General features: G+C 37.9%; 1 protein-coding gene across 1 annotated transcript in view; it reads right to left on the reverse strand.

The window, feature by feature from the left end:
- Positions 1-376: 376 nt before the first annotated feature.
- Positions 377-16,895, reverse strand: part of LOC105437152 (probable GPI-anchored adhesin-like protein PGA18) — a gene marked incomplete at its 3' end in the record, with an annotated part of 29,975 nt that continues 13,456 nt past the window's right edge. Inside the window, exons 5-11 of the mRNA XM_030989633.1 lie at positions 10,986-11,208; positions 9,807-9,842; positions 9,089-9,220; positions 4,826-4,932; positions 2,301-2,526; positions 1,060-1,095; positions 377-477 (exon numbers count right to left, since the gene is read on the reverse strand). Of these exons, the coding sequence (XP_030845493.1) occupies positions 377-477; positions 1,060-1,095; positions 2,301-2,526; positions 4,826-4,932; positions 9,089-9,220; positions 9,807-9,842; positions 10,986-11,208 (861 nt within the window). The remainder of the gene's footprint in view (positions 478-1,059; positions 1,096-2,300; positions 2,527-4,825; positions 4,933-9,088; positions 9,221-9,806; positions 9,843-10,985; positions 11,209-16,895) is intronic.

The raw sequence follows: 16,895 nt of genomic DNA on the forward strand, positions 1-16,895 counted from the left end.
AGGTGTTGTTCCAGGTGTTGTTCCAGGTGTCGTTCCAGGCGTTGTTCCTGGAGTTGTTCCTGAGGGAAAAAATCAAAAGTTATATGTATTAATATAGAACTAAAATATATTCAAGATTTGTTCGCTTAGTTTACTTGATTACGAGTTGCTGTTTGGCATTGGAAAAGACATATATTAGGTGTGACAAATGTTCAAACTTTTTAGAGAGGCAATGACCGCATGACATTCAGAGAACCCAACTCCTTGAAAGTACAGTAGTGTGTCTAGCTTTAAACCCCAAACAAAACTTGACCTAACCTGGTGTTGTGCCTGGTGTAGTACCAGGTGTTGTGCTTGGTGTAGTACCTGGTGTTGTGCCTGGTGTTGTTCCAGGTGTTGTTCCAGGTGTTGTATCTGGCGTTGTCACAGGTGTTGTTCTGGGTGTCGTTCCTGGCGTTGTTCCAGGTGTTGTTCCCAGGGTTGTCCCCAGTGTTGTTCCTGAGAGGGAAAAAATGTTAAAAGCAATACTATAAAAGAGCTATACACCTATAGTAAAATGTCTGTGCATAGTTTACTCGATTATCAGTTGCCGTTTATTTCGATTATTATCACTTCTTGTACCACGACCCCATCATCTACTACTACTATACTACCTCTTCTTTTTAAATTCTTCTTCTATTAACCATTACAACAACTGCTACCACTTATACTAGTATTACTGTTACTAATTCACCTACTACTCCTGGTCTGGTATGAACCATAACAAGACTCATAAAAGAGTGAAAAGAGTGCAAAGATGAATCTAAAGAAGAAAATAGAAGAAAGAAAAAACAAAAGGCGAAATTATGAAAAGGTAGGACAGAAGAAGAGAAACAAGAAGGAAAAAAGAAGGAAAGTGAGAAGAAATATGAAAAGAAAAAGAGATACAAGAAGTTGAAGAAGAAAAAAAGGGGAAAAAAAGAAAGAAAATACGGTATATAAGAAAAGAAAAAATAAAAAATAAAAGAGGGAGATGAAGATGAAGAAGAAAAAAAGAAGAAAATAGAAAATAGAAGGCTAAAAAACATTTAGTGTGCCTACCTGTTGTTGTCTCTGTTTGCATGGTAGTAAGCTCAACTGTTGAATGAAAAGAAGAAAAAGAGGAGAAATACAACGAGAAGAATACACCAAGAAGCCGAGGTTCAGATAAGCTTATAATAATAATAATATTGGATATTTATATAGCGCACATATCGACCATGCATGGTGCTCAAGGCGCTCCAATTACTACTCCAACTATTATTATATAGTGTGCTTTCCCCCTCCCTGGCACAGGTGATCACAAATACTAACAGCAACTATACTAATAATAATAACTACTTCTTCTTTTTCTGAATCAGTCGGTAATTAAAGCTTATATATGCCTGTCCAACCAAAGATCTTGGGGGTCCAATCCAACCCAGGTGGAAAAATGAAGCCTGCGTTGTGCGTTAACGTGCACCTCCCCTGTTTCATGGACGCAGACTTATGCGGAAAATACTCTTGTCTCTCGAATAAGATGTTAAATGGAAGCCCTGTGTAGAGAAGAAATGCCAAATTGACACGAAAAAAACCCATTGCACTATTCGTATAAGAGTAGGGGAAACCCGTTGTAGCGGGAGGAGAGACCCGAGGGCAGTGACTCAGTTCGCTTTACACCTCTCTGGCACAAGTGGCGCTAAATACTCAATAATAACAATAATGGTTCAAATTCATTCACATTGATTGGCAGTCGTATGAATCAATTACTGAGTAGTATATTAAAGTCACCAAAAGATTACATTGGGAACAACATATTAATTTACCTTTCACATGTATTATAATTGTAAGACAAGTGAGTATTATACAGGTACAAATAAAAAGAAGTAAGTTCAGTATTTGAATTATAATACTAAGCCTTGCTTCATGAAACGTCATAAGTACAAGTTCAACGAGATGCCATTGAAACGTAATGTGTGTATTGAAAATCTACACGTATTTCAATGGGATATCGGCAAACTTGTTCTTATGACGTTTTCGTGACACAATGCCCCGGCTGTTAAAGGTTTGTTCAGGTATGAAGAGGTAAACTGTGGCAGTGTCTCTCAATAACGTGTACATGAATGGCAACTGCGCACAACGTATGTCCTACCCGTAATTCACTTAGCTCTGTGTTATCATACCAAATATTTGAAGCAAACACTTGCGTTATTATTATTACAAGGAAGAAAAAAATACCGCTGCTGTTAACCGCGTCACACCTAAACGAAATAAACTCTTCCAAGATCAAAAAGTGAGGAATAGGTTTAAAAAGTTGATCTTACCATTTGAGCTGACGGCGATTGGGAAGTAGAATGTTTCATTGTTGACTATAATGTTTCCTAAATCCATCGCGGTAACCATTCCGACATTATTCATGATGTTCTGTGCCTGGGAGGCGTCATTAGCAGGGAAGATCAAGTTAACATCTGCCACTATACTACCGTTTGTGAACCGTAATACTTCGCATGTGATATCACCATTCGTCAGGCTCTCGAAATACTCGATCAACTGTACATGTATAGGGAAAAAAACACCCCAAAAGCTATACAATAGTCACTAAAGTGTTGCATGACCGATATCTCACGATCTTTTTATGTTTCCATTTCTTATCAGTTTCATATATTTGTATAGTACATGTATTTACAACACGTATTAATATTTACTAGCCAGGGTGAGCTATCTTGGTCTGGAAGGAAAACCTGCGGGTTGTGCATTTCAATACCATTGAGTTGCCATTGGGTCTACAACCAGTTCGTCTACTACCCAATAAGTCTCTTCCCATATGATCGACATGCCCGGCCCGTCTACTATCTACATGGTCCAAAAATCAGTTCCTCTAATCTCCATTTAGTCTAATAACCAGTTAGTCTAATTCCAAGTTCATCCATTGCCCATTTTGTCTACCATACATAAGGTCTAAAAATTGTATTATGATTATTAGTATTCATTATTCATTGAATGGCGAATTTTTAGACTTTGTGAGAGTGAGAATGAAATTGTATTTCATTTTTTGAAGAACGCTACTAAACTTTAGTACAGCATGCTCATTGCATGGTAGCCGATTTATTGTTTGCATCATTGTTTACACCGAGTTCCATTTCTATCCAAGGAAATTTTATTTAAGAGAATTTTGATTTCTGGTAGAGGTGGAAAATATTTTGTTTACTTTCTCATTCTTTCTTAATATGTCAATTTAGAAGAAACTCATATCTTTATTCACTAATGGTTGAAACATGACGACAACACTCACACCACAGCTGATTGTGTGGGAAGCTGTCATATAGGCACATTTCTTTTTTGTTTAAGCATCACTTCTGTTGCAAAGAAGCAAATTGACGATCTTGCTATCATTTCATTTGGAAATCTTTCCCCCCAATAAAAAAAAATTAAACTAGATGGAACTTCGACTGCGAACTTCGACTCCGCCATAGAGCGATTTCACAAACCAAAACAGAAGCAATTTTTAAAAATCAAGTTTAATTGTAATCCATTAACAGGTTCTCAGAATATCGTGATTACAAGCTATTTTCCATATACATGTATGCCCCTTTTATCTTTGACCTCAAGACCCCAAAATCTACTTGGTTCATCCGGCTCTGCAAGATAAATACATGTTTAGAGATTGACGGTAATCCGTCTATCAGTTCTATTGATAATGTGATCACAAGCTATTTTTGCATACATAATGACAACGTCACCTTTGACCTTTGACTTCGTGACCCCGAAATCTAATCAGCTCATTAGCTCTGTCAGATACAGGCGCGGATCCAGGATTTCTTAGGGGAGGGGGCCCAACTTTTTTTTTTTTTTGCTCCCGAAAATTTGAAAATCGCGCCGGCCGAAAATTTGCTCAGTGGGGGGGGGGGGGGGGGGGGGGGGGGGGGGGGTAGTAGTGAGCACATTTTATATTTTTTGGTCCTCGAAAATTTAAAAGCTTGCATCCCCCCTTGAGCGCCAGAGGGGGGGGGGGGGCCCAACCCCAAAAAAGGGTAAAAATCACCTGTTTTTACATGATTTCCCCCCCCCCCCTGGATCCGCCACTGGTCAGATACATACATGACCCAAGTTTGGCAGGAATCCATCAATCGGTTCTTGAGATAGCGCGATCACGAGAACGGGACGTACGGACGGACAACCCTAAAACATAATGCCTCCGGCTACTTCGTAACAGAGGCATAAAAATAAATTACAGATCACATGTGTGTTTTGGGGGAGGTGGGGGTCATCCTATATAATGTCATGTGAATTTATAAACCTATGATGATAGATACGGACATAGTAAACAAAATCAAATCAAATCAAATCAAAATACGTCAGATAAGTTCTGTTGCAATGTTCTCATGTACAAGTAATGCAAATGTATGTAGGCAATGCAAGTTTGTACAGGTAAAGCAATTTTATTATAACAAATTAATTTGTTACATTGTTGTGATAAAAATGACTTTATCATTGCCCTTTTTTCGACCACAAATTATATTGCTGTGATTGTCATTAATTATTCGTCCCTTAAAACAAACAATTTTTGGGATGAAATTTACAACAATTTGGGGCCTACCGGTATATTAAACACACAGGCATTGCTTTCTACATTGGCCACTCCATATTTCACTCTTCTTTTCCAATTCAATCTTCTTTTTAGTTCAAACTTTTATTCAATGCATTCAGACAAATTGATATGAGGTACTCACTTTCTGATTTTTGTCTCCATTTGGTTTGTGAAATTATTGCTTAACTTAAAATGTATATCGAATATGTAACAATAAACTGCAACTGAAATTGAGAGGTTAAAATGTGTTAAAAAACTCACGCGGTTGCACAGAGCATTGGCCAAATTGATGAACGCAGAAGACGATGAGTTCGCGAGATCAATCTGGTATGTGTTATTGAAGGTGATGTCAATAGAAATCAAAACATCTGAAATTGAAGGAAGAAATCAGTAAATAATGATATTAATGAATAATAGTAATGATGATAAGTAGATATAATGACAACGATAATAACCATCATCATTATCATCATCATCATAATAATAATAATTGCCCGGAAACCCTAATTGCAACCTTAACCATAACCTAACAACTGTAGCCAAGACCCTAACCCCACACCCAACCGACCAAGGAGCTAACAGCATTATTACCCCAGTCACTGAATTCAAATAATATTTCGCACATAACAGTGCACATCATCCACTCCCTAAGAATCATTTCAGATATAGTCGCCTTTTTACATTGACCTTCGCACCCTAATGATTTAAAGAACCCAAATCCTATAAAGTACCATCGTGTGTCTAGCTTCATAGCGCTAACAAAACTTGACCTAACCTGGTGTTGTGCCTGGTGTAGTACCTGGTGTGGTTCCCAGTGTTGTTCCAAGTGTTGTAGCTGGCGTTGTTCCAGGCGTTGTTCCAGGTGTTGTAGCTGGCGTTGTTGCAGGTGTTGTTGCAGGTGTTGTAGCTAGAGTTGTTCCAGGTGTTGTTCCTGGAGTTGTTCATGAGGAAAAAATTCAAAATGCATTGATATAGAACCAAATACCTATATTCAAGATTTGTGCGCTTACTTTACTTGATTATCAGTTGCTGTTTGGCATTGGAAAAGACATATATTAGGTGTGACAATTGTTCAAACTTCTTACAGAGGCAATGACCGCATGACATTCAGAGAACCCAACTCCTTGAAAGTACAGTAGTGTGTGTAGCTTTAAACCCCAAACAAAACTTGACCTAACCTGGTGTTGTGCCTGGTGTGGTACCTAGTGTTGTGCCTGGTGTTGTTCCAGGTGTTGTAGCTGGCGTTGTCACAGGTGTTGTTCCAGGTGTTGTTCCGGGTGTCGTTCCTGGCGTTGTTCCTGGTGTTGTAGCTGGTGTTGTAGCTGGAGTTGTTCCAGGTGTTGTTCCTGGAGTTGTTCCTGAGGGAAAGAATAATTGTTTTATTCATTACTAAAAAACTTTCCACCTATATTCAAGATTTCTGCGCTTAGTTTACGTGATTATCAGTTGCTGCTTGGCATTGGAAATGACATATATTAGGTGTGACAAATGACCACATGACATTCAGAGAACCCAACTCCTTGAAAGTACAGTAGTGTGTCTAGCTTTAAACCCCAAACAAAACTTGACCTAACCTAGTGTTGTGCCTGGTGTTGTTCCAGGTGTTGTTCCAGGTGTTGTAGCTGGCGTTGTCACAGGTGTTGTCACAGGTGTTGTTCCAGGTGTTGTTCCGGGTGTCGTTCCTGGCGTTGTTCCTGGTGTTGTAGCTGGTGTTGTAGCTGGAGTTGTTCCAGGAGTTGTTCCTGGAGTTGTTCCTGAGGGAAAGAATAATTGTTTTACTCATTACTAAAAAACTTTCCACCTATAATCAAGATTTCTGCGCTTAGTTTACTTGATTATTGGTTGCTGTTTGGCATTGGAAAAGACATATATTAGGTGTGACAAATGTTCAAACTTCCTACAGAGGCAATGACCACATGACATTCAGAGAACCCAACTCCTTGACAGTACAGTAGTGTGTTTAGCTTTAAACCCCAAACAAAACTTGAACTTACCTGGTGTTGTGCCTGGTGTAGTACCTAGTGTTGTTCCAGGTGTTGTTCCAGGTGTTGTAGCTGGCGTTGTCACAGGTGTTGTTCCAGGTGTTGTTCCGGGTGTCGTTCCTGGCGTTGTTCCTGGTGTTGTAGCTGGAGTTGTTCCAGATGTTGTTCCTGGAGTTGTTCCTGAGGGAAAGAATAATTGTTTTACTCATTACTAAAAAACTTTCCACCTATAATCATGATTTCTGCGCTTAGTTTACTTGATTATTGGTTGCTGTTTGGCATTGGAAAAGACATATATTAGGTGTGAAAAATGTTCAAACTTCCTACAGAGGCAATGACCACATGACATTCAGAGAACCCAACTCCTTGAAAGTACAGTAGTGTGTGTAGCTTTAAACCCCAAACAAAACTTGACCTAACCTGGTGTTGTGCCTGGTGTGGTACCTAGTGTTGTGCCTGGTGTTGTTCCAGGTGTTGTAGCTGGCGTTGTCACAGGTGTTGTTCCAGGTGTTGTTCCGGGTGTCGTTCCTGGCGTTGTTCCTGGTGTTGTAGCTGGTGTTGTAGCTGGAGTTGTTCCAGGTGTTGTTCCTGGAGTTGTTCCTGAGGGAAAGAATAATTGTTTTATTCATTACTAAAAAACTTTCCACCTATATTCAAGATTTCTGCGCTTAGTTTACGTGATTATCAGTTGCTGCTTGGCATTGGAAATGACATATATTAGGTGTGACAAATGACCACATGACATTCAGAGAACCCAACTCCTTGAAAGTACAGTAGTGTGTCTAGCTTTAAACCCCAAACAAAACTTGACCTAACCTAGTGTTGTGCCTGGTGTTGTTCCAGGTGTTGTTCCAGGTGTTGTAGTTGGCGTTGTCACAGGTGTTGTCACAGGTGTTGTTCCAGGTGTTGTTCCGGGTGTCGTTCCTGGCGTTGTTCCTGGTGTTGTAGCTGGTGTTGTAGCTGGAGTTGTTCCAGGAGTTGTTCCTGGAGTTGTTCCTGAGGGAAAGAATAATTGTTTTACTCATTACTAAAAAACTTTCCACCTATAATCAAGATTTCTGCGCTTAGTTTACTTGACTATTGGTTGCTGTTTGGCATTGGAAAAGACATATATTAGGTGTGACAAATGTTCAAACTTCCTACAGAGGCAATGACCACATGACATTCAGAGAACCCAACTCCTTGACAGTACAGTAGTGTGTTTAGCTTTAAACCCCAAACAAAACTTGAACTTACCTGGTGTTGTGCCTGGTGTAGTACCTAGTGTTGTTCCAGGTGTTGTTCCAGGTGTTGTAGCTGGCGTTGTCACAGGTGTTGTTCCAGGTGTTGTTCCGGGTGTCGTTCCTGGCGTTGTTCCTGGTGTTGTAGCTGGAGTTGTTCCAGATGTTGTTCCTGGAGTTGTTCCTGAGGGAAAGAATAATTGTTTTACTCATTACTAAAAAACTTTCCACCTATAATCAAGATTTCTGCGCTTAGTTTACTTGATTATCAGTTGCTGTTTGGCATTGGAACTGACATATATTAGGTGTGACAAATGTTCAAACTTCCTACAGAGGCAATGACGACATGACATTCAGAGAACCCAACTCCTTGAAAGTACAGTAGTGTGTCTAGCTTTAAACCCCAAACAAAACTTGACCTAACCTAGTGTTGTGCCTGGTGTTGTTCCAGGTGTTGTTCCAGGTGTTGTAGCTGGCGTTGTCACAGGTGTTGTTCCAGGTGTTGTTCCGGGTGTCGTTCCTGGTGTTGTTCCTGGTGTTGTAGCTGGTGTTGTAGCTGGAGTTGTTCCAGATGTTATTCCTGGAGTTGTTCCTGAGGGAAAGAATAATTGTTTTATTCATTACTAAAAAAAATTCTACCTATATTCAAGATTTCTGCGCTTAGTTTACTTGATTATTTGTTGCTGCTTGGCATTGGAAATGACTTATATGAGGTGTGACAAATGTTCAAACTTCTTACAGAGGCAATGACCACATGGCATTCAGAGAACCCAACTCCTTGAAAGTACAGTAGTGTGTCTAGCTTTAAACCCCAAACAAAACTTGAGCTAACCTGGTGTTGTGCCAGGTGTAGTATCTAGTGTTGTGCCTGGTGTTGTGCCTGGTGTAGTACCAGGTGTTGTGCCTGGTGTAGTACCTGGTGTTGTGCCTGGTGTTGTTCCAGGTGTTGTTCCAGGTGTTGTAGCTGGCGTTGTCACAGGTGTTGTTCCAGGTGTTGTTCCCGGTGTCGTTCCAGGCGTTGTTCCTGGAGTTGTTCCTGAGGGAAAAAATCAAAAGTTATATGTATTAATATAGAACTAAAATATATTCAAGATTTGTTCGCTTAGTTTACTTGATTATGAGTTGCTGTTTGGCATTGGAAAAGACATATATTAGGTGTGACAAATGTTCAAACTTTTTAGAGAGGCAATGACCGCATGACATTCAGAGAACCCAACTCCTTGAAAGTACAGTAGTGTGTCTAGCTTTAAACCCCAAACAAAACTTGACCTAACCTGGTGTTGTGCCTGGTGTAGTACCAGGTGTTGTGCCTGGTGTAGTACCTGGTGTTGTGCCTGGTGTTGTTCCAGGTGTTGTTCCAGGTGTTGTATCTGGCAAAGTCACAGGTGTTGTTCTGGGTGTCGTTCCTGGCGTTGTTCCTGGTGTTGTTCCCAGGGTTGTCCCCAGTGTTGTTCCTGAGAGGGAAAAAATGTTAAAAGCAATACTATAAAAGAGCTATACACCTATAGTAAAATGTCTGTGCATAGTTTACTCGATTATCAGTTGCCGTTTATTTCGATTATTATCACTTCTTGTACCACGACCCCATCATCTACTACTACTATACTACCTCTTCTTTTTAAATTCTTCTTCTATCACCATTACAACAACTGCTACCACTTATACCAGTATTACTGTTTCCAATACTATTACTACTAATGGTCTGGTATGAACCATAACAAGACTCATAAAAGAGTGAAAAGAGTGCAAAGATGAATCTAAAGAAGAAAATAGAAGAAAGAAAAAAACAAATGGCGAAATTATGAAAAGGTAGGACAGAAGAAGAGAAACAAGAAGGAAAAAAGAAGGAAAGTGAGAAGAAATATGAAAAGAAAAAGAGATACAAGAAGTTGAAGAAGAAGAAAAAAAAGGGGAAAAAAAGAAAGAAAATACGGTATATAAGAAAAGGAAAAATAAAAAATAAAAGAGGGAGATGAAGATGAAGAAGAAAAAAAGAAGAAAATAGAAAATAGAAGGCTAAAAAACATTTAGTGTGCCTACCTGTTGTTGTCTCTGTTTGCATGGTAGTAGGCTCAACTGTTGAATGAAAAGAAGAAAAAAAAAGGATAAATACAATGAGAAGAATACACCAAGAAGCCGAGGTTCAGATAAGCTTATAATAATAATAATATTGGATATTTATATAGCGCACATATCGACAATACATGGTGCTCAAGGCGCTCCAATTACTACTCTAACTATTATTATATAGTGTGCTTTCCCCCTCCCTGGCACAGATGATCACAAATACTAACAGCAACTATATATACTAATAATAACAACTACTTCTTCTTCTGAATCAGTCGGTAAAGCTTATGCCGGTCCAACCAAAGATCTAGGAGGTCCAATCCATTCCAGGCAGGTGGATAAATAACACGTTAACGTGCACCTCCCCTGTTTCATGGACGCAAACTAATGCGTAAAGTACTCTAGTCTCTCGAATAAGATTTTAAATGGAGGCCCTGTGTAGAGGAGAACTGCCACATTGACAAGAAAAGAACTCATTGCACTATTCGTATAAGAGTAGGGGAAAACCCCTTTGTAGTGGGAGGAGAGACCCGAGTGCAGTGACTCAGTTCGCCTTACGCCTCTCTGGCACAGGTGGCGCTAAATACCCATAATAACAATAATGGTTCAAATTCATTCACATTGATTGGCAGTCGTATTAATCAATTACTGATTAGTATATTATAGTCACCAAACGATTACATTGGGAACAAAATATTAATTTACCTTTCACATGTATTATAATTGTAAGATAAGTGAGTATTATACAGGTACAAATAAAAAGAAGTTCAGTATTTGAATTATCATACTAAGCCTTGCTTCATGAAACGTCATAAGTACAAGTTCAACGAGATGCCATTAAAACGTAACGTGTGTATTGAAAATCTACACGCATTTCAATGACGGTTTCGTGACACAATGCCCCAGTCGTTAAAGGTTCGTTCAGGTATGAAGAGGTAAACCGTGACAGTGTCTCTCACACTAACGTGTACATGATATATAACTGCGCAAAACGTATGTCCTACCCGTAATTCACTTAGCTCTGTGTTATCAGATAGCGAAAATTTGAAGCAAACACTTGCGTTATTATTATTACAAGGAAGAAAAAAAAAGCTGCCAAAATACTCTTCCAAGATCAAAAAGTGAGGAATAGGTTTAAAAAATCGATCTTACCATTTGAGCTGACGGCGATTGTGAAGTATGTTTCATTGTTGACTATAATGTTTCCTATATCCATCGCGGTAACGTTTCCGACATTAGTCATGATGTTCTGTGCCTGGGAGGCGCTGTTAGCAGGGAAGGTCAAGTTAACTTCTGCCACTATACTGCTACTTGTGAACCGTAATACTTCGCATATGATAACGCCATTCGTCAGGCTCTGGAAATAATCGATCAACTGTATAGGGAAAAAAAACACCCCAAAAGCTATACAATAGTCACTAAAGTTTTGCATGACCGATATTTCATAATCTTTTTGTTTTAAGTTAAAGAGTTATGTTTCCATTTCTTATCAGTTTCATATATTTGTATAGTACATGTATTTACAACAAGTATTAATATTTACTAGCCAGGTTGAGCTATCTTGGTCGGGAAGGAAAAACTGCGGGTTGTGCATTTCAATACCATGCCATCAGGCTGGCGAGCGTTGAGTTGCCATTGGGCCAGTTCGTCTACTCCCCAATAAGTCTCTTCCCATATGATCTACACCCGGCCCATCTACCAATAATCAGTTAGTCTAATCTCCATTTAGTCTAATAACCAGTTAGTCTAATTCCAAGTTCATCCATTTTGTCTACCATACATAAGGTCTAAAAATTGTATTATGATTATTAATATTCATCATGCAGTGAATGGCAACTTTTTAGACTTTGAGTGAGTGAGAATGAAAATGTATTTCATTTTTTGAAGAACGCTACTAAACTTTATTACAGCATGCTCATTGCATGGTAGCCGATTTATTTTTTGCATTATTGTTTACACCGAGTTCCATTTCTATCCAAGGAAAGTTTATTTTAGAGAATTTTGATTTCTGGTAAAGGTGGAAAATATTTTTTTTACTTTCTCATTCTTTCTTAGTATGTCAATTTAGAAGAAACTCATAGTAGAAATGTCCCCTGAAAATGATATGTCTTTATTCACTAACGGTTAAAACATGACGACAACATTAACACCACAGCTGATTGTGTGGGAAGCTGTCATATAGGCACCTTTCTTTTTTGTATTAGCATCACTTTTGTTGCAAAGTAGCAAATAGTGCCCAAAACAACAAAATACCTTAATCAAATTGACGATCTTGCTATCATTTCATTTGGAAATCTTCCCCCCCCCCCAATAAAAAAAAAATTAAACTAGATGGAACTTCGACTGCGCGCAGTCGAAAAAGATGCCTCCACCAATGAGCGATTGCACAAACCAAAACAGAAGTAATTTTTAAAAATCAAGTTTAATTGTAATCCATTAACAGGTTCTCAGAATATCGTGATTACAAGCTATTTTTCATGCCCCTTTTATCTTTGACCTCAAGACCCCAAAATCTACTCAGTTCATCGGCTCTGCAAGATAAATACATGTTTTGAGATTGACGGTAACGGTAATCCGTCTATCAGTTCTATTGATAATGTGATCACAAGCTATTTTTGCATACATAATGAACCCTGTCACCTTTGACCTTTGACCTCGTGACCCCGAAATCTAATCAGCTCATTAGCTCTGCCAGATATACATGACCCAAGTGTGGCAGGAATCCATCAATCGATTCTTGAGATAACGCAATCACGAGAACGGGACGGGCGGACGGACAACCCAAAAACATAATGCCTCCGGCTACTTCGTAACAGAGGCATAAAAATAAATTACAGATCACATGTGCGTTTTGGGGGAGGTGGGGTCATCCTATATAATGTCATGTGAATTCATAAACCTATGATGATAGATATGGACATAGTGAACAAAATCAAATCAAATCAAATCAAAATACGTCAGATAAGTTCTGTTGCAATATTTTCATGTACAAGTAATGCAAATGTATGTAGGTAATGCAAGTTTGTACAGGTAATGCAGTTTTATTATAACACATTAATTAGGTGATACGTACGTAGACGTATCACCTTTTGATTTCGTCAAGATTTTTATTATTATTATTTATTTATTTATTTATTTATTAGGTGATACGTAACGAAGTCTACGTATCACCTATTGATTTCGTCAAGATTTTTATTAGGTGATACGTAACGAAGTCTACGTATCACCTATTGATTTCGTCAAGATTTTTATTCCTAGTATTCTTCCTCGATTTTGTTCGCAGGATATCTCAAGACTGAATCAAGCCATTATCATGAAACTTTCAATGATGATAGATCTTAGTCTAACTTAGAACTGCGTGAATTTTCAAAGACTCAAAGTCATCGTGACGTCATCCAGGCGCCATTTTGTGAAAATCAACTAATAATCATATCTTTATAACGAATAGTAATTTTTCATTCATATTTATCATGATTAAGATCAATACCCGTCCGGTCAATTTTAGGTCAATAAACGTGCGTAAATGCGCGCGTGCGCGCTCGTCCGCGCGTTTACGCGCGCGCAAAAATTAAAAATGCTCTAAATTATCCCAAATTTTTTTTGCATACGTTTCAGGCCATATGGAGCATTTGATAAAAAAATTACGCACACGCGCATGCGCGCGCGTTTTCGCGCGTACTGGCATTTTGCAACATAGAATCGCCGATTTTTTTCTGTCATCATATTTGGTACATTTTTCCAAGCATTTTGATAATTTGTTCACCTTTTATTAACGCAATGAGCGTCCGTCAAAGTTGACAGCACGCGCGGATTTGCGTTATCTTTATCCACAATACATGGGCAAAAACATGCCTATATAAAATTCATTGTAACTCTTTAAAATAGATAGAAACTCCTAATATTTTTTCATATTTGGATAGATTATGAGTCGGAGATATGATTTCATGTCTCATTTGATCCTCAATTAACTCATGACGTCATCATAATGGCCTCCAAACTCAAAATTTTCATTTGCATATTATGACGTCAGCATATTTTTGGAAAATTGATTGTATCTCTGTAAATATGGATCAATTTTCTTTTTTTAATTTAATTTTTTAATAAGTTCTAGCTGAGACAATTTTCTACAAATGTAATATTCACAATTTTTATTTTTGACAAAACTATCATGGTGTATTTTTGCGATTAAAGGAGGCATGTCAATTTTTCGCATTTTGCGTGTATTCTCTATGGGACATGACTTTTTCTCAAAACTGGATTCTACACTCCTGTCTTTCGCGAGCAAAATCTCCGTTGTTTTAGCTTCGTTTTTGCTGAGCTTTGGATATGTTGTAGCTGAGACAATGAGCTATCAAAAGTGTTTTTTTTTTTTCGATTAGATGCCGGGATCATGCTCATATTTCACTTGCAAAGTAGGATTTCTGAATTCCATTTCCCGTTTACGTGTAATCGCTACGGGAGATGTTTTGGTATATCGGTAACGCACTTGACTTCCAACCTCGAGATCCCTGGTTCGAGTCTGGGTGTCTCCAACACTTTTTTTTTTCTTCACTTTTTTTCCTTTTGACCTTCACTGTACCATCTCCTTTGATTATTTAAACACGTAGATTCGCAAATAATGTCATAAATAACCCTTTTTACTTTATTATTACCCTATTTTCACTTAATCCATTACTTTTTGCGTGTAATCCCTATGGGAGATGACTTTTTCTAAAATCTGGAGTCTACATTCCTGTCTTTTGCGAGCAATATCGCCGTTATTTCTGCTTGGATTTTGTTGATTTTTGAGTATGCTGTAGCTAAGACTATGTGCTATCTAAATCACCCCTCATTTTGTCAATAAGATGTCAGGATCCCGCTCATGATTATGATCTTCATCATGATCATCATGATCATCATTATCATAATGATGATAATCATTTATCAATTACATTTTCATTTCTTTGAATAAGATAAAATCGTCAAAATGTTATCTTCATGATGTAAATTAGAGTCAAAGGTGTAACTGGTTACTGCGCAGGGTCAATGGTCATATTTTTTCAATCTATCTTCCCTAGATCCATAATGATCAAGGGGACACAATTTAAACTTGACATATGGATAGATCTTAATGGATGAAGCATTTCATGAAATAATATGATATCGTGTAATGCATTCTTTATTATGTAAACCATTAGCATACGTATCACCTAATTCGTCAAAGTGACGAATTAAAGTCTAGTTTATCAGGTGGGCTGTATAACGTACAGACCACCTTATAATTTCGTTAGAATTGCCTTTATTTATTTATTTATTTATTATTTATTTTTCTTATTTCTAACCACTTTTTTGTTGGCAGGATAACTTGAAAATGGCTCAATCAAAAGCCTTGAAATTTAGCACACATATGTATAGGCATATGTACAAAGCACAATAACGTTTTCAACATTAAACATTACTGATGACGTCATCTAGGCGCCATTTTGTAAAATTTTACGAAAATCAACTTATGATCATATCTTCATAACCAAAAGTTATTTCTCATTCATATTTATCATGATCAAGGTCAATATCCGTCCGGTCAATTTCAGGTCAAAGAACGCGCGCGTGCGCATACGTCCGCGCGTCAATGCGCGCGCAAAATTTTAAAATGCTCAAAATCGTCTCAAAATCATTTTGCATACGTTTGAGGCCATTTTAAGCATTTTATAAAAAATCGCGCACACGCACATGCGCGCGCGTTTTCGCGCGTAAAACTATTACACAACATAGAATCGCCATTTTTTTTTCTTCATAATATTCTACATATTTTTACAAACAAATAGATGCCATGGTTGTTTCTTTATGACTATTAAAAACGGAATGATCGACCGTTAAACAAAATTTCCGTGCGCGCGAGCTCTTGTAATACATAGCATATATGGGCAAAAACATGCCTATACAAAATACATTGTAGCTCTTTAGAATGCAAGGTGACGCCAATTTTTTTCATATTTTAATAGAGTATGATTCGGAGATATTTGTTCATGTCTCATTTGATTCTCAATTAACTCATGACGTCATCATAATGGCCTCCGAACTCAAAATTCCAATTTGCATATTATGACGTCAGCATATTTATAGAAAATTGATTGTATCTCTGTAAATATTGATCGATTTTCTTACAAATTTTGATACGTTCTAGCTGAGACAATTTTCTACAGATGCAGTTCTAATTATTCTTTATTTTGACAAAGGCATCATGGCGTATTTTTGCGATTAAAGGAGGCATGTCAATTTTTCACATTTAGCGTGTATTCTCTATGGGACATGACTTTTTTTCAAAACTCGATTCTACATTCCCGTCTTTCGCGAGTAATATCTACGTCGTTTTAGCTTCGTTTACGCTGTACTTCGAGTTTGTTGTAGCTGAGACGATAAGATATCTCAAATGTGCCCTTCATTTTGTCTCAAATTTTAGTTGGACCAGCCCACCTATACTTGTTCCAAACAAGTATTACAAATCTAGTTTATTATTATTCTTCCTCGAATTTGTTCGCAGGATATCTCAAGACTGAATAAAGCCATTATCATGAAACTTGCCATGATGATAGATCTTAGTCTAACTTAGAACTGCGTGACTTTTCAAAGACTCAAATTCATTATGACGTCATCTAGGCGCCATTTTGTGAAAATCAACTTATGATCATATCTTCATAACGGAAAGTAATTTTTCATTCATATTTATCATGAATAAGATCAATATTCGTCCGGTCAATTTCAGGTCAATAAACGTGCGCAAATGCGCGCGGGCGCGTTCGTCCGCGCGCGCAAAAATTAAAAATGCTCTAAATCATCTCAAATTTTTTTTGCATACGTTTTAGGTCTTTTGGAGTATTTGACAAAAAATCATGCACACGCGCATGCGCGCGCGTTTTTTCTGCGCACTAGCATTTTGTAACATAGAATTGCCAAATTTTCTATTTCAGCGTATTTGGCACATTTTTCCAAGCATTTTGATAATTTGTTCACCTTTTAATAACGCAATGAGCGTCCGTCAAAGTTGACAGCGCGCGCAGATCTGCGTTATCTTTATCCACAATA

Source organism: Strongylocentrotus purpuratus, unplaced genomic scaffold, assembly GCF_000002235.5.
Source record: "Strongylocentrotus purpuratus isolate Spur 01 unplaced genomic scaffold, Spur_5.0 spur5_scaffold_18, whole genome shotgun sequence".
NCBI classification, from domain to species: domain Eukaryota; kingdom Metazoa; phylum Echinodermata; class Echinoidea; order Camarodonta; family Strongylocentrotidae; genus Strongylocentrotus; species Strongylocentrotus purpuratus.